The sequence below is a fragment of the Aphanomyces astaci genome (assembly GCF_000520075.1).
Source record: "Aphanomyces astaci strain APO3 unplaced genomic scaffold supercont1.7, whole genome shotgun sequence".
Classification (NCBI taxonomy): Eukaryota; Oomycota; class Saprolegniomycetes; order Saprolegniales; family Verrucalvaceae; genus Aphanomyces; species Aphanomyces astaci.
The window spans coordinates 768,034-788,940 of NW_009798270.1; the positions used below are offsets into that span (position 1 = coordinate 768,034).

The 20,907-nt window shown below is 53.6% G+C and overlaps 9 protein-coding genes across 10 annotated transcripts; 4 read left to right on the plus strand and 5 right to left on the minus strand.

Annotated features, from left to right (window-relative positions):
- Positions 1-38: 38 nt before the first annotated feature.
- On the minus strand, positions 39-3,331 carry H257_04192 (hypothetical protein). The gene is made up of 5 exons (XM_009828598.1): positions 3,138-3,331; positions 2,463-3,088; positions 2,169-2,341; positions 1,732-2,113; positions 39-1,012 (listed from the first exon to the last, which is right to left on the minus strand). Exons 1-5 carry the CDS (start codon positions 3,315-3,317, stop codon positions 82-84), a joined length of 2,292 nt encoding a protein of 763 aa, XP_009826900.1. The 5' UTR covers positions 3,318-3,331; the 3' UTR covers positions 39-81.
- A 307-nt stretch (positions 3,332-3,638) lies between these two features.
- On the minus strand, positions 3,639-4,494 carry H257_04193 (hypothetical protein). Its single transcript, XM_009828599.1, has 2 exons — positions 4,003-4,494; positions 3,639-3,923 (listed from the first exon to the last, which is right to left on the minus strand). Exons 1-2 carry the CDS (start codon positions 4,456-4,458, stop codon positions 3,720-3,722), a joined length of 660 nt encoding a protein of 219 aa, XP_009826901.1. The 5' UTR covers positions 4,459-4,494; the 3' UTR covers positions 3,639-3,719.
- Positions 4,495-4,885: 391 nt separating this feature from the next.
- On the plus strand, positions 4,886-7,901 carry H257_04194. 2 transcript variants are annotated; one of them, XM_009828600.1, is made up of 5 exons: positions 4,886-5,791; positions 5,855-6,236; positions 6,498-6,709; positions 6,825-7,589; positions 7,636-7,901. In XM_009828600.1, exons 1-5 carry the CDS (start codon positions 4,901-4,903, stop codon positions 7,777-7,779), a joined length of 2,394 nt encoding a protein of 797 aa, XP_009826902.1. In that variant the 5' UTR covers positions 4,886-4,900; the 3' UTR covers positions 7,780-7,901. The 2 variants fall into 2 exon arrangements, with proteins under 2 accessions (XP_009826902.1, XP_009826903.1); XM_009828601.1 differs by having other exon boundaries at positions 6,825-7,901.
- Positions 7,757-9,009, minus strand: H257_04195 (hypothetical protein; the record flags this gene model as incomplete). The annotated part of the gene is made up of 5 exons (XM_009828602.1): positions 7,757-7,998; positions 8,072-8,322; positions 8,383-8,547; positions 8,615-8,779; positions 8,827-9,009. The coding sequence occupies 5 exons, from the start codon at positions 9,007-9,009 to the stop codon at positions 7,809-7,811; spliced, it is 954 nt and encodes a 317-aa protein (XP_009826904.1). The 3' UTR covers positions 7,757-7,808.
- Positions 9,010-9,121: 112 nt separating this feature from the next.
- On the plus strand, positions 9,122-10,096 carry H257_04196 (hypothetical protein). The gene has a single exon (XM_009828603.1). The coding sequence runs from the start codon at positions 9,285-9,287 to the stop codon at positions 10,032-10,034; it is 750 nt and encodes a 249-aa protein (XP_009826905.1). The 5' UTR covers positions 9,122-9,284; the 3' UTR covers positions 10,035-10,096.
- Positions 10,097-10,291: 195 nt separating this feature from the next.
- H257_04197 (hypothetical protein) lies at positions 10,292-11,482 on the minus strand. The gene has a single exon (XM_009828604.1). It carries the CDS (start codon positions 11,436-11,438, stop codon positions 10,356-10,358), a length of 1,083 nt encoding a protein of 360 aa, XP_009826906.1. The 5' UTR covers positions 11,439-11,482; the 3' UTR covers positions 10,292-10,355.
- A 756-nt stretch (positions 11,483-12,238) lies between these two features.
- H257_04198 (hypothetical protein) lies at positions 12,239-12,427 on the plus strand (the record flags this gene model as incomplete). The annotated part of the gene is made up of 1 exon (XM_009828605.1): positions 12,239-12,427. The coding sequence occupies one exon, from the start codon at positions 12,239-12,241 to the stop codon at positions 12,425-12,427; it is 189 nt and encodes a 62-aa protein (XP_009826907.1).
- Positions 12,428-13,791: 1,364 nt separating this feature from the next.
- Positions 13,792-19,422, plus strand: H257_04199 (hypothetical protein). The gene is made up of 5 exons (XM_009828606.1): positions 13,792-14,454; positions 14,515-14,723; positions 14,805-15,189; positions 15,238-15,371; positions 15,431-19,422. The coding sequence occupies exons 1-5, from the start codon at positions 13,851-13,853 to the stop codon at positions 18,851-18,853; spliced, it is 4,755 nt and encodes a 1,584-aa protein (XP_009826908.1). The 5' UTR covers positions 13,792-13,850; the 3' UTR covers positions 18,854-19,422.
- H257_04200 (hypothetical protein) lies at positions 18,741-20,650 on the minus strand (the record flags this gene model as incomplete). Its single annotated transcript, XM_009828607.1, has 6 exons — positions 18,741-19,660; positions 19,715-19,801; positions 19,873-19,944; positions 19,997-20,131; positions 20,205-20,328; positions 20,376-20,650. The coding sequence occupies 6 exons, from the start codon at positions 20,648-20,650 to the stop codon at positions 19,337-19,339; spliced, it is 1,017 nt and encodes a 338-aa protein (XP_009826909.1). The 3' UTR covers positions 18,741-19,336.
- Between the last annotated feature and the right edge of the window lie 257 nt (positions 20,651-20,907).

Genomic DNA, 20,907 nt, shown 5'->3' on the forward strand with positions numbered 1-20,907 from the left:
GACATGCCCCCACGCTTGGGTGGCCATAATACATACAATATGAAACAAATGCTGGCTGCGCACATTCGATTAGCAGTATGCTTATTCTAGCCGAGGCCGTTTGCTGCTGCCTCCTTCCAAGTGCTTGACCACGGCGGCTTCGTCGAGCAAGATGCTGGCCACGGTCGTCGACTCATCGACGGGTTGCGCCATGAGACTCAGGTACTTCTTGGACATGTGCACAGCCATGTCGACACTCAAGTTCAAGTGCGACTCGAGCAGGAACTGGTTGATCCACGGGGGCAGCTTGGATCGTTTGTCGTGGCGGTTGTAGCGGGAGTCGGCAAACACAATGATGCCATAGTCGGCCTTGCTACGGATGACGCGGCCGGCGCACTGCGCGGCTTGGCGGAGCGCGTCAAATGTGAGGAAGTCGCCCTCTTTAATGTGGTGAGTGTACCGAAGGTACTCGAGGCGCGCGCGGAGCGTGTTGGACAGCGTGTACTGGAACGGAATCCCAAACAAGAGCACGGCGCGGCCATAGTGGCGGTCAAAGTCGATGCCTTCCGCGACCTTTCCCCGCGCCACCGAGAAGAACACGGCGCCGCGGCCAATCTCGCACGCGCGCTTATAGTTGTCGAGGGCGAGCGTGGTCTCGACAATGTCTTTGGTTTCGATAAAGATGAGTTTGTGTGCCAGCACCTTTTTGAGCACGCCCAGCACGTCCCACTGCTGGATGATGCTCTCCATATACATGTACGACGGGAAGAAGCACACCATCCCATCCGGCACGCACGCCGCCATCTCGAGCAGCAGCCCGCCGTAGTTGCGCACGACGCTTAAGTCGTCGCGAAGGTCAAACTTGGTACTCACGGGCATTTGGTCACTGCCTCGCGTGATCACGAGCGGGCAAATGCACGATCGATACACAGACATGGGCAGGGATTCGCGCACCACGGGCGAGAAATTCAACAGACGAGGGTACAAATCGATTGGTGACAGCGTCCCTGACGTCAGCACCACCGTGGAAAACCTATCAAAGAAGCAAATGAATTAGTTAAAGTTATATGTCCAAACCTCGTTCAAGCTGAAAATGGAATCATATTGTTACAGTGTTATTCGCATCTAACACAATCTAGCGAAATGTATGCACTGTAGATGACACCAATTGTAAGTGCGAACGGCATGTCGAATATCACGTTCAAACAGGAGATATAAGGATAATGTCCAAAGGCGATATAAGGATATTGTCAAAAGGCGATATAAGGATATTGTCAAAAGGCGATATAAGGATATTGTCAAAAGGCGATACAAGGATAATGTCAAAAGGCGATACAAGGATAATGTCAAAAGGCGATATAAGGATATTGTCAAAAGGCGATACAAGGATATTGTCAAAAGGCGATATAAGGATATTGTCAAATCTGTTCCAATTTGGACTTTCGAGTATATGAATTTGACAAATGTATTTGAGAATGTCCTAGCCAATCAAACTTCACTAACGAGAAATTTTAACCAATCATATCGAATCGTATAGTTTGGCCCAGATCAAAATGTTCACCTGCAAATGTGAATCAGGTGGCCAAAAGTCCAAATTTCAGTGAAAAGGACAATATGTGACAAAGGAACACTAGACGATAAGACCGACACACCCGTATTAAAATCAACACAAGACTGAGATGAGCAGCCTTGATAGCTTGACCAGATCGAAATCGACGAGCTCGAGGTGATCATTCATTGCCGTCGGCCTACCGTTCAAATACCGGTCGCATAGCGAGCGATGCATCGAGACACGCGAGTTGGAGGATGGGCTGGGGCTGGTTGAATTCGTCTGTGGGTTCCAAGATAAGCATGAAGCCCTCCGTGTACGTCGCCACGAGGGTGGCAAAGTTGGCGACTTGGGACAGCGAGTTGTACTCTTCGAGGTTTGTAATCTCGAGTGTCCGCAGCAGCGAGTTGAGCCGCGAGTAGCAAAACTTGAGTGGCTTGATGTCGATCGCAATCTCCACTTGCATTGTATGGAGAAAGGCGGCGGGCGTTTCGGATTCGACTTGGCGAACTTTAATGCGTTTGCGGAGGTACTCTATGACCCGCCGGAGGAACGCGAGGAAGTGCTCGGCGCGGCGAATGTTGCCTAAGAATCCCACACATGATAAGTACGCTGGCGGCGACGAATTGACTTGATAGACCTGGAATAGCCTCTTCCAACACGTCGGCGGGCAGCACGGGGTTGGCAGCCGCCAAGTCGCTCGCGTCCGACACCCCCACGACCGTCCCGCTCGATCGCAGCCCTTCGACCAGGCGGCGGTACTCGGCATCGAGCTTGGCCTTGTCTGCTTGCTTCATGCGGCTCACGGTTGTACTGTCAACATGGACATATATATGAGTGCAAAGCGAAACCAACCCGACAAGAACATGTAAACGTATTAGACTAATCAGGACACCACATGTGCATAGTAAGTATATCGAATGAAAGTACCTACCTGATGGTAGTGAGGTTGCGCGAGGCCCGATCCAGTGCCCGACGATTCAATGTGACGCTTAACGCTTCAATGCACACGTTGTCAATGTTGTGCGCTTCGTCGAACACGACAATGCAATCCCGCTCGAGGGAGCGCGACACCATCTGGGACACCTTGGGATCGAGCATGTACTGGTAGTTGTACACGACCACGTCGGCCGTGCCGATGGCTTGGCGCGTCATGAAGTACGGACACCAGCCCCGCTTGGTGCCCAGTGCCTTGAGGTCGTCCAACGTGTACACGCCGCTCTCGAGCACCTGCTCGTCCGTGGACCGCCGGTCGTAGTTTTCGTAAAAGCTGCACGTTTCCACGTTCATGCCGGCGTCGGCGCGGCCACGCACCCAGGACGCGGTCATTTGCCGGCACTGCCCGTCCACGGTCTCGCCGTCGGGGTTGTTCATGACGCGAGGATGCACGCACATGTTGCGCCGAGAACTGAGACACACTGCCGTGATCGTCGTGGCCTGGGCACCCAACACTTCGGCGCGATACGTCATCACGTGCTTGATTTCCTCCACACACTTGGACATTTCAGGCACCGTGCGCGTGCAATAGATGAGCTTGCCTGTCGTTTGGGGATGGGCGTACTACCACACACCCGCACATGAGTCAACATGGTGGCAACAATTTGGATACCTTGTACGACAACACAAGCGACAGCAACGCGACTGTCTTGCCTGTCCCCGTGGGCATCTCAAGCATGGCATGTCCCTTGGCATCCAAAGCGCGCTTGAGCTCCCGCATGTATGTGACCTGTTCTGCATACACACGGGGATATGGAAAGAGCACTTCGAGCCCTTCAATTTCCAGCCGCATCTTTCCCGCTGCTGGTCAAGACTTACATTGAGGATGATGCACTGCAACATCCTATACCCTTAACATCCGATATCCCTTTAGTTTGGATATTACAATGGTTCAAAACCCTCAAACACCGCATTATTTGGGTTTGGCCGGAGTGTACTCGAGGCGAGTTGGCGAAGTGCCATGCTGCAAGCCAAGGTCACTACAGCCGGTACCTTGAGCTCCCATGCGATTGTTCCGCATTAACTTTGGAAGAAGCAGTTTGCCATTCGCTATGGACCTGACATCGTGCTCTCAAGGGTGTGGGATTGACCAGCACCAGTGTACATGAACAACTGGGGTACATTGTACTAGTATTAGATATCGTTATATATGCTGCTGCGTGAATCCCTACGATATGGCTCACGCAGGAATGATCTAGTGTTGGACAAACCCTTTGGAGACGATGTCGAGGACCAAGTCCGACGGGGCTGTCGTAAACAACGACGCAGGATACACGGCGGCACCCCATTCTGGATGGATCAAGATCTTGCACATGCCAGCACTCAAGCAGTTGTACCGCAGAAGCACTTCGACACCGTCCACTTCGCTGTACACTTTGTTCGAGTTCAACGCCAGCATCTACAGGGCAAGCATGTGAGTACACCACACCGGAACGCGTGCCACAACGACAACGCATTCTTGGCGCTGCATTACGTACTGGCAGTCCTGAGCACGGATCGATAAAGTCGGCCCAATGACCCGCGGCGGTCAATGCTTCCGCCACTTCATGTGCCCACTTGACAAAGTTCTCCAGCAGGCGATCTTTCTCCTTGTCGGCTTCTTCCCCGAACTGCGCCAAGTCAACGCTCGCCCGTTGGTTTGTAACCACGGCCAGCACATTGCAGTCCTTCTTGAGTGTGTTTGGGAACACATGCACGAGCTCTCGCATCATCGTGCGAGGGCATTCGTGCACCGACACTTCCAACCCGCTGGTGGTCATTGTGGGTTGCAGGAGAATCAAGTGGCGAGGCTGGCGTACTACCCGGTGGCTACCTTGTGACTGGATTGTAGCGTCTTCTGCTGCAGGAGGGGCCATGCTCTCGCTCTGGCGTGTTCGACTTTGCTGATGTCCTTCGTGTCGTCGGAGGTCGACGTTGGCATCCAGATGTTCCATCTCGTTGCCTGGTTGATGTACCACTGCACTTCGAACTTCGAATTGTATCAACCTTTTGCAAGTGATTCGACTACTGAAATAAATGAAAACGAAGTTGACGAAGTTACAGAAACCAATCAGAAACCGCATCCATTGCATTTTAGCCAATCCATGAAAAGTTAGGAATGTGGATCTGGTTTGTCTCATGCGATGTCAACCAATGCAATGTTAACGCGCCAATTTCATTGGTTGGTTCAATTATAATTATATTTTTGTCCAATCAGGCACTTGGGACAGCTACGAAATATATAAATGCTATCGATACGAATTTTAAGTTCATATTGAACAATTTTATTGTAGGAAGGTGGGTTCATTTGAATGATTCGAATCGGTGAAATAAATGAAGTTCATTTTGACCAATGAATTGGAGCATGGTTGAGTTTATCCACCGACTTGAAGCAACATGGGCAAATCGAGGAAACCATCGCGCAACAACAAGCGCAAGGCAGAGAACGCAGCGGGTGACGATGCGCCTCAACCTTCCAAGGAAGACGATTGCAAGGTGATTGTCATGAACTTTGGCGCGTGGAAGGATAAGAAGGACATGGAGGCCGTGTTGACCAAGCACAACCACGTGTACAAGGCGATCCAGAAGCTTCCGAAGAGCACGTTCGGATTCATCTTGTATGAGACCAAGGAAGAGCGTGACGCCGCGCTTGACGTCCTCGCGACGATCGAGTGGGCCAACAGTGAAACCATTGAAGCCAAGCCGGCATTGGCCAAGCGCAGCCTCAAGCCCATGAAAGTGGACACTGCCACGACGGGCGGCGAGGCGAAGACAGTGATGGATGCTGTGACGCCGTGGCGCAATGTCCCATACGTCGAGCAGCTGGAACGTAAGGAGGACGCGATGAAGAAGGTATTGGTACGCATCGTGCGCCAAACGCGCAAGGAGTACATGGACAAGCAAAAACGCATCGGCGACGAGCGCAAGCGCCTTCGCAAGGCCCAAAACGTGGCCACTCTCGACGATATAGTCGGTGGCCCCGCGGACGTGGTCGTGCCCTCGTGGCTCGACAGCACCGGGTCGCTGTACCTGCTCACGCCGACCGGATTGTTTGCACAGAGCCTGCAATCTGATGACGCCCCGTGGGTGTTTTTGGCTAAGGCCGACGGGTTCACCGGTCTAATTTCGTTCGCGTCTGAGTTGGTAGCCACCAACTCGGATGGCCACTTGTACATCTTTGACACGACCGCGCTCACGTGGTCCAAGCTGTCGGGCGCGCCCGCGGCCGCCGTCACGGCCATGGCGTCGTTCCGGGGCCATTTGGTGTGCGCCACGTCCGATGGCCAAGTACGTGTGTGCATGCATTGTGTACTATATACTAGTTTTGACAAGTTAGTTGTGGCTGGGTAGATTGTGAAGCGCGTGGTGACGGGCAGTCGCGACGATGCCGCGTGGGTGCCGCTGGCGTCGTTGAACGTCCCTGCCACGGCCATCACAGTGCACCAGAGCTTCTTTTACGCGACGCTTGCAGATGGCTCGTGGAAGCGCGCGCCGCTGAGCTCGGACGCCACGGAAGCGCTCGTGTTTGAACCGTGTCCGTTTGCGTTTGCCCATGTCCAAGGCATGACGTCCCACGATGCCAAGTTGATCATCGTCGTGCAGCCAGAATCCGGATCGACGACGGAGCTTTTATTTTTGAACGATGACGGTATCCTCCGAGCCCAGAAAAAGGTCGTGCTGCATGACGTTGACGCGGCGGGGTCTGTTGTCGTTGGCTTTGCCTCGCACAAGGGTACTTACTACTCTATTCATATTGTGTGGGTCAATATTGCTTGTACTGCATGATGTATGTGAAGGGTATCACACTAATTTCATTCCCACCCTACTATTGTTGATGCGCGAGAGTTTGATTGGCTGCTTGATTCGTGTTTCTGGGTTTTGCTTGGTCGATGTATCGATTCTCTGCCGATGTATTTGGTGCGGCTGATTCAATTGATACTTTACGTTTCGAATCGAATTGACAATAATGCTAACATGTGACATTGCGGAGCAGGTTTGTGCTGTAGCATGCAACCCATCGCGCCGTCGCCCGCGTTGGAGGGCTACCGCAACAAATGTGAGTTCAGCTGCGGCTACGACGCCGACCGCAACCCGGTGGTCGGGTTCCGCTTTGGCACGTACAAGGACGGCTTGGTATCTGTGGGGGCGCCCGACGAGTGCATCAACGTGCCGGCAACCATGAAGGCCATGGTGGCCACCTTTCAAGTAATTTCGTGTGCGCCTTTGAATCGTCCATATCCATCGCACTCGTAGACTTGTCTTTTTTGGTTGTGTGAAAGTAAAGATAAAACAACCCTTGGACACGTGCTGCTCCTTGTAGGCGTTTTTGAACCAGTCGTCGATGCCAGTGTATGACGTGTTGACCCACCAAGGCGTGTGGCGCCTCCTGACCATCCGTGCCAGTGTGCACACGAGCGAAGTGATGGTGTGCGTGCAAGCCAACCCGTCCGCCCTCGACGCCGACGCCTGGACCGCCGCCAAGGCCGAGCTAGTTGAAGCGCTGACGTCCAAGCATGCGATTACGTCGTTCTTTGTGCAAGAATACTCGGGCGTGTCCGCCCCCGAAGAAGACCACCCGGTGGTGCACGTGTACGGCAAGTCCCACATCGAAGAAGAGCTGCTGGGGCTCCGCTTCCGCATCTCCGCCAACGCGTTCTTCCAAGTTAACACCCCCGGCGCCGAAGCCCTGTACTCGCTCGTCCGCGAGTTCACCGCCGCCGACGCCAAGACGCAAGTGTACGATGTGTGTTGCGGGACCGGCACCATTGGGCTCTGTCTGGCCGCGGACGCCGGCAAAGTTGTCGGCATCGAGTTGTGCAAGGCGGCGACCGACGACGCCGCCGTCAACGCCTCGCTCAACAACATCTCGAACGCAACGTTTATCAATGCCAAGGCCGAAGACGTGATGAAAAACGTCCTCCGCACCCCCCGCCAAGGCAACGACCTCCTCTTGGAGCAAGCGGTGGCCGTGGTCGATCCCCCTCGCGCCGGCCTCCACGTCAAGGTGCTTCGGGCACTCCGCGAGTTCAATCCTGTCACCCGCATTGTGTACGTGAGCTGCAACCCCACCGGGTCGCTCGTCGAGGTACGCACTTCAATCATATTGTTTGGTCGTTAAGAATCCTTTGTAGAATGCTGCGACTTTGTGCGGCCCTGAGACGAGCAACTTGAAGGGCCGAGCGTTCAAACCCGTGGCGGCCGCCCCCGTCGACATGTTTCCTCACACTGAACATTGCGAAATGATCATCGTGTTTGAACGACAGCCGAAAAATTAGAACTATGTTCGACGATATGTAAACAACCTTCATAACGCGACCGAGGACAACGTGATGGTCGTGACGTGGACAGACATAGTACTACTGGTGGCTTCATGGTGGAGGATATGTCGACGACAAGCTACGAGCAAGTTGGCACGCATAACTGCGACGTGGTTGGGATGAGTGACCAGCAACTGCGGCAGCGAGTACTTGACAAGGGAATGCGTGTGACCAGTGCTAGTTCAGATACAATTCACGACCAGTGAAAGGATGCGCTAGGAAGCATGTATATATATATATATATACGTACTTGACATCCGAAATCACGAGCTCAAACACGACGAGCGGTTGCATCGCGAGTGCATTGTCCGTGGGTGGTGGTGGCTGGCTCGAAAACGTGTAGACGACGGGGTAGTTGAGGACAAGTCCGGCCACAGCTGTGGGTGGCAGAGAAGGTGTGATGGTGGTCAGGTCCAAGGCAGATGGAGGTGGAATCATCGCCAGGGACGAGACGAGCGACCGAAGGAAGTGCACCGTTGAAGGTGATGCGTCCAAGCAGATCTACACAGGATTACACCAGCAAAGTCAGGCAAAGCAAGGGGAAATGAATACGTGTTTTACCGTCGGAACAGAGTTAGCGTGGGGTTTCGCAATGTTTACAAGCTCAAGGTTGCTTGCATTGTAGGCAATGTCGACGAGTTTTGCCTGAATGAAATGCAGCCGATGGACATAAAACACGTTGTCGTCGATCAACAGTGTGACGACATGTGCGAATGCTGGGAATGCCTAGAACGCAGCAAATGAGTCATAAAGTAATGTATGTACTGTATGACATATAGGTGGAGATTGATGCCTTTGTCAGCACGGCCAAGAGGGTGGTTGCAGCGGCGGCGGTCAAGTTCATGCAATCCACCAAGCACGATAGCCGAATGCCGCTTGCAACAAAGTACAGGTCGTTACCAAGAGTCTGGGCTTGCTTGTACGACCATATGCGTTTCTTGGACCTACATTGCCCGCACTACAACATCCAGTCGTGATGACGAAGTCGTGGGAAGTTGTTCGCACCTGGTTGACCACATCAATGACATTGGCGGCCGTGGCGGCCATATTCCAGTGATGGGCTCGGCCTCTCCATTCCATCTTTAGGATGCCACTCCATAACTTGCATGTCGATGCGCAAAGTTGCCTCTCATTTGTCGTCAAGTACGTCGCTACGACTGCCAACGCATGTGCCACGGCCCACGCCATTCTGTCAAAACAATTGCTTGGGAAAATTATGCAGTAGTATGATTGGCCCAGTCTAGGCCAATCATAATGCATGCCTTTTCCAGTGATTGCTCCAGCATTTTGATCACGTCACGGAAGCTGCTTCCTCGATTCTGGAATCGACCGGCAGCGTCGCCACCGCAGCGGCGTGGGAAGGGGTCTGTGAGCGACTAGGCATGCCACGGTACATTCTTCACTAGCCCAACATCCTCATTTCAAAACAGTCAGGCAAACCCGCCGCACCACCACCGACAACAATGCCAGCGTTCGCCGCCATTCGCAAGCTAGTGCATGGATCCTCCCATCATGCATCATCAAACCGACTCGAGTGCCCATTTGCCAATGTTGATCTTGCTATTTCAGCAGTTGACACCAGCCAGTTTGCGCACACGTGTCGATTCCATGCGCACGCAGTGGCTCCGGTCGCGTCCATCACGTCACCCGTGGACCTCGTTGTTCGAAGCGGCACGTTCGTCACTTCCAGCACGAGCGCTGCGCTCGTCCAAGACATTGGAGGTGGTGACAAAATCCGAGAGTGTTGCACGCGATTCTACGCCCATGCGTTTCTGGACTCGCAGTTGAAGCCGTTCTTCTTCGAAGACGACGGTGCCACCGCCCACGGCCAGCGACTCGCCGACTGGATCATTGAAAAAATGGGTGGACAGGGCACGCCGTGGTCCGACAGTGGCCGCCGCGGCATGCGTCAGCCAAGCCACTACAAGGCGTGGAACAACGCCAAACGACACGACAATGTGCGGGGCAACCACTTCAACCTCGTCGACGCTCGAACGTGGATGCGCGTCCACTTTTGGGCCGCGAGGGAATGCGGACTGCACCTCCACGAGGCATTCTGGGTCTGGTATGTCCACTTCCTTGGGCACTTTATTGCCGTGTACGAGCAGCGAGCCGTGCCGTACGCAAACAAAGACGCCAAGTGGTCCAAACTCCAAACCAACATTGACGCGTACATTCTAAACGATCACACGATGCCAGATCTACTCGAGTGAATACACTGGACTTGCGAAGTTGTGCGTACTTTGGAGTATTAATATATATGACATCAAGTTGAGTATTACTGGTCGTACATACTAACACCGCTGTACAGGCAATTACAACAAGGCTTCGCCCTTCATGTTATGTCCATTGTGGCCACCACAATAACAAGGACGACTGAAAACTGCGCCATGTCATATCAACGTTAGGCATTCCCACGAGTCGGGTCAACCATGAATATCAAAAAATGCAAGTTTACCAACTCTGAACATGACTAATACCACTACTTAACTATTTATATTACGAGACAGACATGGAGCAAACTACCGGTAGTCCTAGTAGACCCGACTTGATCGATCGACGACACTGCCCCTCCTCTTAGACTGCATCATGGACTGCACAACTCTTTTGGGCCAGTTCCACCACGTGGTACTTTGGTAATGCGTTTGCGCTCTGGGCCGCATCGTGTAGTTGTGGGACGAGTCCCGCGCCAAGTTGGAGATGGACGACGCCCGCGGGCTTGTGTACATGTAGCTCGAGTCGACGTCGAAGCCATCCATTGGATCAATGCACGCCATGACAACAGTAGCATCTTCCTGCCAACAAGACTGGACCGACCAGTGAACGACATTGAACGAGATGGCGGCGCCGAGGCCGAGCTCAATGCCGATGTCTCGAGCCAATTTGGCCACCAATTGCAAGAACGGGTGGGCGAACTTCAACCCGTTGGTTCGGTGGTCGTACAGCGTGGTGGTGAGGAAGATGCGATGGCCAAGCCGAGCAGCGTGCCGGTAATTGGGCATGTTGCGAGCCAGTTTGCCGTACGACAAGTGGTGGCGCAGACCGGTGCCTTCTACTTCTGGGGCGACGAACGCAGTGCTCAAGTACGTGACAATGTCCTTGCCTGCCTCGATGCGGGGAAGGCGCTGGCCAAGGGAAGCGGGCTGGAAGGACTTGGACGGCACATGAAAGTAGCCTTGCGCGACGGCGCCATCGCGATTCCGGCTCGACCGATCCCATAGAAACGACGGGCATCCAATGTGCATGAGCAATTCCGTCGTGTGCTTGGTGCGGTAAACTGACACATGGCGCACGGTGCCAACTACCTTGGCGACCAGGTCGTCGGATGTCATTGAATTGGTGGATTCGACGACTGCTAGCAATGCTTCATCTTCGGTGCAATAGGAGGCAGCAGTGCCATGCAAACGAATGGCCACGGCAAACTCACCAGCATCCGCCCACTCCATTAGCTCTTCCATGCTCAATGGAGCTGCCGTGTTGGCTTCGAAGTTCCAAAGCTTGAGGATCGATGGCCGTAGGATTCGTAGCTGCGTGGGTGTGACTGCATGCAGGACGTAGTTGAATCCGTCGTCGGCGTCGGTTGCCGTCGTCTTGGATGCTATCAGGTCAAGGGGCATCGAGTTTGTGTGTGGAGCCGATTACCGGTAACAGTAAGATGGGCAATAAATATCGAATGTGGGAGGATGGACCTGATGAGGTTTGTTGCCATCGTGTAGCCATGTTCCTCGAATGCAGCTGTGATTGTACTCGTGTCGGATTGGACAGAAGTGATTGATTTCGAGAATATGACGATTTCATTGGCTGAAATTTGAAATGTGCCGCACACCTTAAAGTTCGGCGGGAATTAAAATACGAAGGCAAAGAGCCGTAGATATTGTATTTTTATTTGCGTAAGCTTTTGCACCCACGCCAGTGGTGTGCAATGAATGCACTGTAGCTGAGCCTCTTGTTGCATACAGTGAAGCGTCGTTGCTACGCCGCTATAGTTTGCTGTGATTGTGGTTGACCAAGGCTTAGCGTGTCCATGCTTCACAAGACGTTCGCCTTGACGCGTGTCGCGTGAATCATGCGAATATCGCAACGGCAAACTGGCCCCTTCTTGAATCTTGTGATTTGATGGGGGTGCATTTCCTGTCATACCGGTACTACGTGCTCCGTGGTTTGATGTGCATCATGATGACAACCAGCCAACTTTGCGAGTGATAGGGATCGTGCATATCGCAACGCGGTCGTCACAATGTGCACTACTGTACTACTTACTATTAATAGTAATGTTAGTAGGCAACGGAAAGGATGCTATGGGATTTGGTGGTGCACCCATTTTTTATCTGGTACTAGTACAGTCGAATTGCCTTTTTCATCAGCCTGTCGACATTTGAGCCTGTGTAATGAATGGACTACAGTACTACACAGGACGATGGCCGACACGGAAGGGACGCATCCGCTGCATACGGCGTGGAGCATATGGGAGCTCTGTGAGATGTCGAAGGAGAACTACGCCAACAAACTGCACAACCTATACATGTTCAAGGCAGTCGAGGACTTCTGGGGATACTGGAATAACCTGCCCAGCCAAGTGCTCAACGCTTCTTCACCGATTTACTGAAGCTTTCTATCACTACAACCCTGGTATGTGCTATGTTGCCAGGTAGGTGTATGACTCACAAAGAGACACGTGTAAAGCCACTTCGTAATTCTCCGATTGAGAATTGCAGCGACACACGACACGCAGTCGACACCCCAAATATACAAGTATAGTTTTAAATCCCTCATCGTCCTAACAAAAGTTATCTTCATTCTGATTGATTGTTGTTTCAGAGTAATCCGATAGATAAGATCATTGGGATTGTACTGGTATTCACACGACAACTACTCGACAGACTCAACTCGCACATCTACGCACTACCTGGCAAAATGAAATATGAGCGTGACATACCGCAAACTGACTTTCCAAAAGCCCCTCGTCCAACCAAATATTGTCCCCTAACCCTATGCTTATCCGGACGCGATTGACTGTTAATAGTGTGATTGACTATATACGGAGTACCACTCCGTCCCAAATCACTGACACGTTTGGACATTCTATTAGTTGTGAAATTAGAAAACAATCAATTTTATTAACAATATTACTTTATCCAGTACAGTTGAGCCAATCACAAGGAAGGTGACATGGGTACATTTAGGTGACATTGACATCTTCCTGGGAATTAAATTATACAGCCGAAGTCACCTCTTATTTTCGATATATTTGAGACAATCTCCATACATTCTTCAAGTCCGGTGAACATTTGAAAATTTTGGGTTGAGCGGCTGATTTTATTCGAAGAATACACACGCAGTTGTTGGACGAATGGCAATATAATTATATGACCTTATAGCCAAGATCCTACTCTTTTGGTTGGTACAAATTTCACACAAATCCAATCATTGGTCATAATACCACAAGGTGGCAAACATCAAACGTGTCAGTGATTTGGGACGGAGTGGTACTTCACAGCGCCAAGTACCGATATCAACAGCTTTTACATATTAATAGTGTAAACTGCCAAGAACTCGAACATCGCGGCCACAGGACTTCTTCACGTACATAAGCCTTGCCCTGAAATGATATGATGATACGGGATACTCGGCAATGGACTGTGTTGGCCTCCCGACGACCGACATGTACTATGTACTAGTAGTCATTATTTACACAACACGTACCATTTAGACTGATTGTCAATAAAAAAATAGAGAGGTTTCGCAACTCATCTTTATCATCACCCTCAGCTGTGTCTGCCAAAACTGGAAGTATACCTGTTAATGCTTCGTGGAATGGATAATCACCTCCCAGTGTACACAAGTACATGTACTGCGTCAGTCTCCATGAAGGCCCCCCATGTTATAAATATACGTCGACGTTAACGTTACTACGGAAGTTAGCACATAGTAGTCCTAAGAATAGCGGGGGGTTCACAAAAACCAGTTACATCGGTTAGCACGGCGGCGACCGCAATCGAGCCAGCCCCTGTCGTCGGAAAATCTCTGGGATGAGTCATCGACTGTCCCAGAATGCTCGACATACGCAGGAGTTGCTGCAAGAGCTCGAGCGAGACAAAGAGCTCGACGTTCTGCGGGTTTACCTGACCAAATACAACTTATTTCCGCGGAAACGTGACCCCAAGACGGCACCGATCCGAGCCGAGGAACTGCGAGACCTGGTCAAGCATTGGAAACTCCATCGACAGCGGAACTTTTGGAAAAACCACGCGACCAAGGAGGAACTGGTCCGGACACTGTACAAGTACATTAACACGAAGGTGCTACCATCCGAGCGGATCGGCGACAAGTCCGCTGGCATGGCGTCGGCCGCGGGGTTGGCATCCCCCACCTCGTCGTCAGGGCCCCCCACGCCCATCGTCCCCGAGCGACCAAAGACCCCCGTGCCCGAAAGTCCAGCAAAGAAGCCCCTGTTTGACCGGAGATTGTCCAACCGATCGCTGCTCCTCGCCGCGGCCATGAGTTCCACGGCCAAATCGCCAAGTCGCCGTGGGGAGTTTGTATTGGAGTCGTATTTGGGTGACTTGTTTGGCCAGCGAGGAGACTACGAGGACGGCATGATCTATTTATCTCGACTTGGCAACGTCGACGTCAGTACGTCAACAGACAATCATATCACGGGCAATCAAGTAATCACACACGAACGGGATGTAGGCTCCAGGTCAGACGTAGCTGACGACATTGGCGATGAAAAGAGCACCCCAAAGTCAAGGCAAGCCATACTCGCAGCCCCCACGTCCCCAACCGCAGCGACGGCAAACAACGCGTTCTCCGACGCGTCGTCGATCGTGGAGCTCATGGACGACGACTCGACCACCCGGGAAACCAGAATGAAGCAAGAATGCGCGTCCAGTTTGTACCAAGTATGTACGCCCTTCCACAAACATCCCCTTGTTGATTGTCAAGTTGATGTCGTAATCACACGAACTTGTCATATATGGTAGCTTACACTACATGTGGGCCACGAAGTCGGGATCGTACAGGAAGGGTGTGTGCCGGCGCTTGTCCGGCTGAGTATGTTTGACGACTACGACGTTAAAAAGTATGCGGCGGCAGCGACAGTCAACTTGACGTGCGACTCGTCGCTATGTTCTCGCATGCTCGACGATGGCCTGTTGGTCGGGCTCATGGAGTTTTCCAAAGTACAGCAAGAAGACATCCGTCGTAACGCTGCCATCGGCATGTGCCGGATATCGTACGAGCGGCTGGGCCAGCAGCGCCTGCTGCAGGAAGGAAGTGTGCCGGCGATGATTTCGATGCTCAACAGCACCGACAACGACACGAAAGAAGCGTGCATCAAGGCCATTGTCAACATCGCGTCCTTCTCAGGCACCGTGTCAGTTTGCACTTTTCCCTTTTGACAACGGATTCCTGTAGGCTCGGTGATCTCCGAGTCGGTCGTGTACACGATGGTGAAAATGTCTGGCCTGAGGAAACAAGACTTGTCATGTCTGCGGTTCATGGGCGAAACCATATGCAACCTCTCGCTTTTGTCTGGGCCTCGCGTGAAGGTAGCTAGCTCCCAACCGCATGTTTCTACGGCGCCAAGTGAATCAAACAATGGATGTAGGCAGTGGAAGACGGAGTGCTGGAGCCCATAGCTGTGATCGGACACCACGCCACGGACGTGGACGTCCTGCGACTCGCCGCCACTGCCTTGTGCAACTTCTCGACTGTGGAGGCAAACCACGCCTTGTTGAGCCAGCTTCGGGTGCTCAAGTGCATCGAAGTGCTGTTGGAAGTGCCAGACGAGACCATCCGGGAGCTGGGGGCGGTCACCGTGGCCAACCTCACATGCAGTCCCGACTCGATCAAGTCGATCATCCAGAGCAACATTGCCATCAAGCTGATTCAAATCGGGTACACGACCAACGACGTGATTCAAGAAAACGTGTCGTTGGCACTGTCCAACCTGGCCATAAGCGAAGAAGACAAGGAGCTGTTCCTCACGCGCAGCGGCGTCGTGCTCATGTTGTTGCAGTTCCTCAAAGCCGGCAGCGCCGTCACGCAGGAGAATGCCGTGTGTACCCTCTGCAGTCTCATGGCCCACGAAAGCTCCCGCAGCGAACTCATGCAGTGTGACATGATTGGCGTGCTCCTGCAGCTGGCGTCGGCCCCCCTACCCCAGACGCGGGAGCTGGCTGCCATGTCGATGCTCAACTTTTCCGCCCACGCCGACCTGAGCCCATACCTTCTCGCCCCCGACACGCTCAAGTCACTCATCTCGCTCTTCGTCGGAGATGACGTGGCAGATCAACACCCCAAGGACTCGACGGTCACCCTCTCGCGCATCCAAGACTACTGCCTCAGCTGTCTGTACAACTTGTCGTTTTACACTGGCAGCCGTGCGCAGCTCGTGTCGGAAGGCTGCGTCGGGGCCCTCGCCCTCGTGTTTCGCAAACCGTCCCGCGTTGCCGACCAAAACAAGCGTGTGGTGGCCACCGTGTGCAACTTTACATTTTGCGTCGAGGGGCAGGCCCGCCTGCTGGCGGACGACGGGCTCCGCCTCATGAAACGGCTCACGGCGCATTGCACGATCAAAGAAGTCCTCCTGTGTGCATCCACGGCGCTATGCAATATCGCTACCGTCGCAATCGACCAGCCTAATTCGCCTGTGCTGTCGATGCTCATTGATTTGTCCCACACAGCCCACAGCGACATCTCCCTCAACTGCGCGATCGCGTTCAACAAACTCGCGGGGAATTCAGGGTATGCAGAAGCGCTATCGCGGTGCGCCGAGCTCGCGCCGTCGTTGACCATGATGATGCGGTCCGGGGTCGAGGACGTTCAGATCCACTGCGCCGCCGCACTCTGCGGTCTCGCCAGCGACCGGACGTCCAAGCTGCACCGGACGATGTGGAAGGACAACGCCATCGGCGACTTCATCGTCAACTCCCTCCTCCGGATCAACAGCGACTCGACCAAAGAAATCTGCGCCCGCGTCCTGTTCAACGTGCTCACGCACGACGACGGCCGCGTTGGGTTCATCAAAGACGGCGTCCTGTACGCCCTTGTCAAGCTCGCGCGCCTCGACAGCGTCGAAATCCGGACGCTGTGCGTCACGGCACTGTACAACTTGAGCTGCGATGAGAGCATGGTCCCGGTGCTCATGGACATCAACGTGGCGCAGGTGATTTCCAAGATGTGCGAGAGCGAGGCCAACAGCGAAGCGAACCGTCAACGCCTCGCGGCGTGCCTGACCAACATCGCGCTGTGTCCGGGAAACGAAGCCAAGCTCGTCGAAGGCGGTGTGCTCGGCGCGATCGTGCTGCTGTGCGACCACGGCGACCTCCAGTGTCTGCGGTACTCGGCGTCCGCGCTGTGTTCGATCTCGAACGTCCCCGACTGCTGCGTGGCCATGGCGTCGCTGTTGATCGTCGAGTTGCTGCTGAAAATGATCAACTCCAAGGATGGCACGCAGTGCATTTTCGCCCTCAATGCGCTGTGCAACATTTCGTGCATCGTGACCAACCACGACAAAATCGAAGAAGGCGACGCCATCTGCTCAGTCCTGCGCGTGCTGGACGAGTCGGAAGAAGAGGCGATTGTTCTCACCTGTACCAAGATCGTGTGTAATCTCTCGTACGATATCAAGCACCACGGGCACATCCTCAAATACCGGTTCGTCCGCACAATGGTCAAAGTGTTTAGCCAGGAGGTTGTGTACCCGTCGGTGGCGGACGTCGCGGCGCGCATCCTTGCCACCCTTAGCGAAAACGCCAACGAAATCACAGCGCTTGTCAACGACGGCGCGGTGCACGTCCTCCGCGTGGCCGCACGTTACGGGTCGCCGTCCGCGGTTTCCAACTGCATCATATCGCTGTGTCGGCTCTCCCGCGGCGGCCACAGCGGCATGCGCATCCTGGAAGACGGGCTCTTCGACATCATCGCGACCGCCATCCCCCTCGAGTACCCGCCCCAGGTGGGTCCTCGCGTGAGCGCCGCCACGTCGGAGCGCTGCTCCATGATCTTGCGCACGCTGTCCACGTACTTGATGTGCATTTCGTCCATGGTGGCAGACCGCCGCATCGTTCCGATCGTGGCGGCGCTGGCGTTCCACGGCGACAAGGACACGTGCACCAACTGCGTCATGCTGCTGCACAACATCACGGCGGCCCGGAACCGGCTCTTTCAAAAGGAGGCGCGGCTCTCGGGTGTGATCCCGCTGCTCATCAAGCTGTCCAAGGTCGGTCCCGCCGACGTCCGCCTCGTGTGTTCCGTGTCCCTTGCCCACTTGAACTCGGATCTGACCGAGGCGGAGCGGGATGCCCAAGACGAATTTGAAAAGGGGCTGGTCGCAACGCTCATTTCGATGCTCGACATGGATGCGTCCATGATGCAAAAGGTAGAGAAGGTCGCGTCGGCGCTGCCCCCCCCGCTCGTGCTCGCGGCCAAAGCGGCGGCCGACTGGGACTTTTTGCACGGCGTCCAATCCACGCGCATTCTGCAGCAGATTCCCATCACATGGACCACGCAGAGCGCCGCCATCGACCAAGGCCGGTTCCATCCCATCGATCCAAGCGAGTTCCTGAGCATGCTCCCGTCGTTTAATGCTAACCGCACCCCCACAGTCAAAGACACGTTGTTTGGACAGTTTAGAGTGCTCAAAGTGAGCCCAGACAAGTGCTTCCTCAAACCCGCGCCGCGGAATTCCGCCATGTCCCCCACGACTGTTCTGCGGCACTTGGGCTCGTCGTCTGCCAACGTTCCCACTGCTGCGTCCGTTGTTTCGACCACAGCCAGCGGCAATGGTACACCCAAAACGCCCCATCCATCTAGCACGACGGTATCTATTCTAAAGAAGGACGACGCGGTGCGACAAGGGTCTGCGACAGCGGTCCGGGCCACCAAGCCCGCCACCCCCAAAAAGTCCAAGCCTTCGATCCATCGCATGGGGTCGCAAATGAGCTCGACCAAGCAACCCACAGCAGCTGCGGTGGCGACGCACCCAGAGCCGCCGTTAAGTGTGCATTTGCTGCCGAAAATAGTTTAAGTTATAAGGAATGCTAGTACTGTTGTTATTCGTGGAGTAACGAGACATGGGCTGGCAGGGACGGGAGGGAGCGAAGGTTGAGCTTGGGGTTGCCACGAAGGTCGATGACTTGGATGTATGGCAGAAGCGCAAGCGTCGACGGCGCACTCGTAAGTTGGTTGTGCGAGAGGTCGAGGTGGCGGAGCGACTGCAGCCCCTCGAGGCCCACAAGGGCTGTGTCGGAAAGGTTGTTGTGCCCAAGGTTCAATTCTTCCAGTTGGGGTAAGTTGAACAGAGAGGGAGGGAGCGCATGCAGGTGATTGTGACTCACGTTGAGAGCCTTCAACTGTGGCAGCTTTTCCAAGACCATGCTGAAACGACACACGCACGCTTCACCCACGCGTTCGCACATCAAGTTGCGACACAGAAGGTCTTCAGACCGTTGAAGGATTAGCTCACGCACAGCTCCCATGTGCATGGCGGCTTCACGGACACTGCGGGCGATCATGACGTGGTGGTGGCGGCGGCGGCACTTTTTTGCTTGACGTACAATTGTCGAAGCTTCTCTGTGATTGGTGGAGTCACTGGGTGGGAATGGGAACTTGTGATTGGTGGAACTGTACGGGATTTTGACCAATGAGGTGTTGATATCGATGTTGCGACTGGAGGCGCAACAGTGCTGGCTGGTCTTTGCACGCGCGCTTGGTCACATGCGATAGAGTCGAGTTGGCAGTGCGCTGCACGTGTATGGCTATGCTGCGGAATGTTGTTCTCCCTCGTTGCCACTCGCCGGTGGGTATCCTTGGCGAGTAGCGCTTGTGCCTGCAACTGCACACCCGATGCTGGTCAATCATGTCACAGGAATATATGTCACCGCATTACCTTTTCCTGCAAGTACGCAATCGTTTGCTCTTGAATGGCATACGCGGTGGCTTGGGATGTTGTCAAGGCCTCCAGTTCATTGCATCGCTATGTTATAACGTGCAATGGTGGAATCATATCCCGAGGCTATTTTGTTTGGCGTGGCGACGAATATGTACCTGTCGCAGTTGAGTATTGCTCGTTCGAAGACGTTGGTGGCGTGTTTGAAGGTGCCCAAGTGCTGCTTGAAGCTTGAAACAACAGCCATCGTCAAGAGGGCATAAGCGAACACACGATAGGTACCTCAGCAATCCGTAGATTGTCTTGACGAACGGACGACGAAGGAGGTTGGTTATGCGGAGCCGCCTCCTGATTTGAGGCTGCGGTGGGGTTGTTCTTTATGGCCCATCGTTGTTTCCACACCTTGAGTTCGTTGGACTAGAGCCATGAAAGAGTGATGATAGTGAGGTGATAGATATGTGACAAGGTAATCACAGGGTTATGTACGTACTGCCTCTTTTAACTGGTGTCGCAAATTCTCCACTTCATCCTGGTGTAGTGATTGTCCATTGATGGAACTTGTCGGCGGAGGTTCTCGGACGATTGAAGTGTCGATAGGAATGACAAAGGTCTTCCTAAAGCAGCACGAAGGTGAGATCGTTGAATTTGCACACACACGCACTTCGTTCTCCGAGTGGTTTTGCTTGCCGACACGGCAACTTCGTCAGTGGCGACAGCATGGGTCCAAATTGGCCGTTGCATGGTATGATGTTCAGAATGATAACCAACGTCGCCGCCTTCAACAGCCTCTCCGTCTTCCCGCAAGATGGCTAGCAAGAAAGGGTCCCTTGTCCTAAGGCGTGTGGTGTCTCGACAATCCCTTCCCTGTGGTTGTGTCCACTCTGAGTTGAGAAGCGAGACGAGGTCATCGCGCTCGTCTGCGAGCTCGGATCCCATTTGCCACTGTTCCACCTTGGGGTGGATTGCGATTGGCCAATCACATGACACCGTTCCACTTCGCGTTGATTGGCTAAATTTGACATCCTGTCGGTTTCATTCTTCCATCCGCTTGTCAGTTTCATACTACCATCGATTTCATTTACAATTACACTTACGATATCAATGTCCCCAAAACCATGATGCATGTACCAATTTCACCACCAACTTCCCAGGCATATATTATCAAATCCATTCCAAATTTGGACTTCCGAGTA

Coding starts and splice junctions, on each gene's coding strand:
- H257_04194 (XM_009828600.1), top strand. CDS start 4,901: ATGGGCAAATCGAGGAAACCATCGCGCAACAACAAGCGCAAGGCAGAG. Junction 5,792..5,854: donor GCGCCACGTCCGATGGCCAA/GTACGTGTGTGC, acceptor GTGGCTGGGTAG/ATTGTGAAGCGCGTGGTGAC. Junction 6,237..6,497: donor TGGCTTTGCCTCGCACAAGG/GTACTTACTACT, acceptor ATTGCGGAGCAG/GTTTGTGCTGTAGCATGCAA.
- H257_04192 (XM_009828598.1), bottom strand. CDS start 3,317: ATGCGGCTGGAAATTGAAGGGCTCGAAGTGCTCTTTCCATATCCCCGT. Junction 3,089..3,137: donor CGCTTGTGTTGTCGTACAAG/GTATCCAAATTG, acceptor GGTGTGTGGTAG/TACGCCCATCCCCAAACGAC. Junction 1,013..1,731: donor ATGCGACCGGTATTTGAACG/GTAGGCCGACGG, acceptor CTTCTTTGATAG/GTTTTCCACGGTGGTGCTGA.
- H257_04197 (XM_009828604.1), bottom strand. CDS start 11,438: ATGCCCCTTGACCTGATAGCATCCAAGACGACGGCAACCGACGCCGAC.
- H257_04193 (XM_009828599.1), bottom strand. CDS start 4,458: ATGGAACATCTGGATGCCAACGTCGACCTCCGACGACACGAAGGACAT. Junction 3,924..4,002: donor ATCCGTGCTCAGGACTGCCA/GTACGTAATGCA, acceptor CTTGCCCTGTAG/ATGCTGGCGTTGAACTCGAA.
- H257_04199 (XM_009828606.1), top strand. CDS start 13,851: ATGAGTCATCGACTGTCCCAGAATGCTCGACATACGCAGGAGTTGCTG. Junction 15,190..15,237: donor CAACATCGCGTCCTTCTCAG/GCACCGTGTCAG, acceptor GGATTCCTGTAG/GCTCGGTGATCTCCGAGTCG. Junction 15,372..15,430: donor TGTCTGGGCCTCGCGTGAAG/GTAGCTAGCTCC, acceptor CAATGGATGTAG/GCAGTGGAAGACGGAGTGCT.
- H257_04196 (XM_009828603.1), top strand. CDS start 9,285: ATGCCAGCGTTCGCCGCCATTCGCAAGCTAGTGCATGGATCCTCCCAT.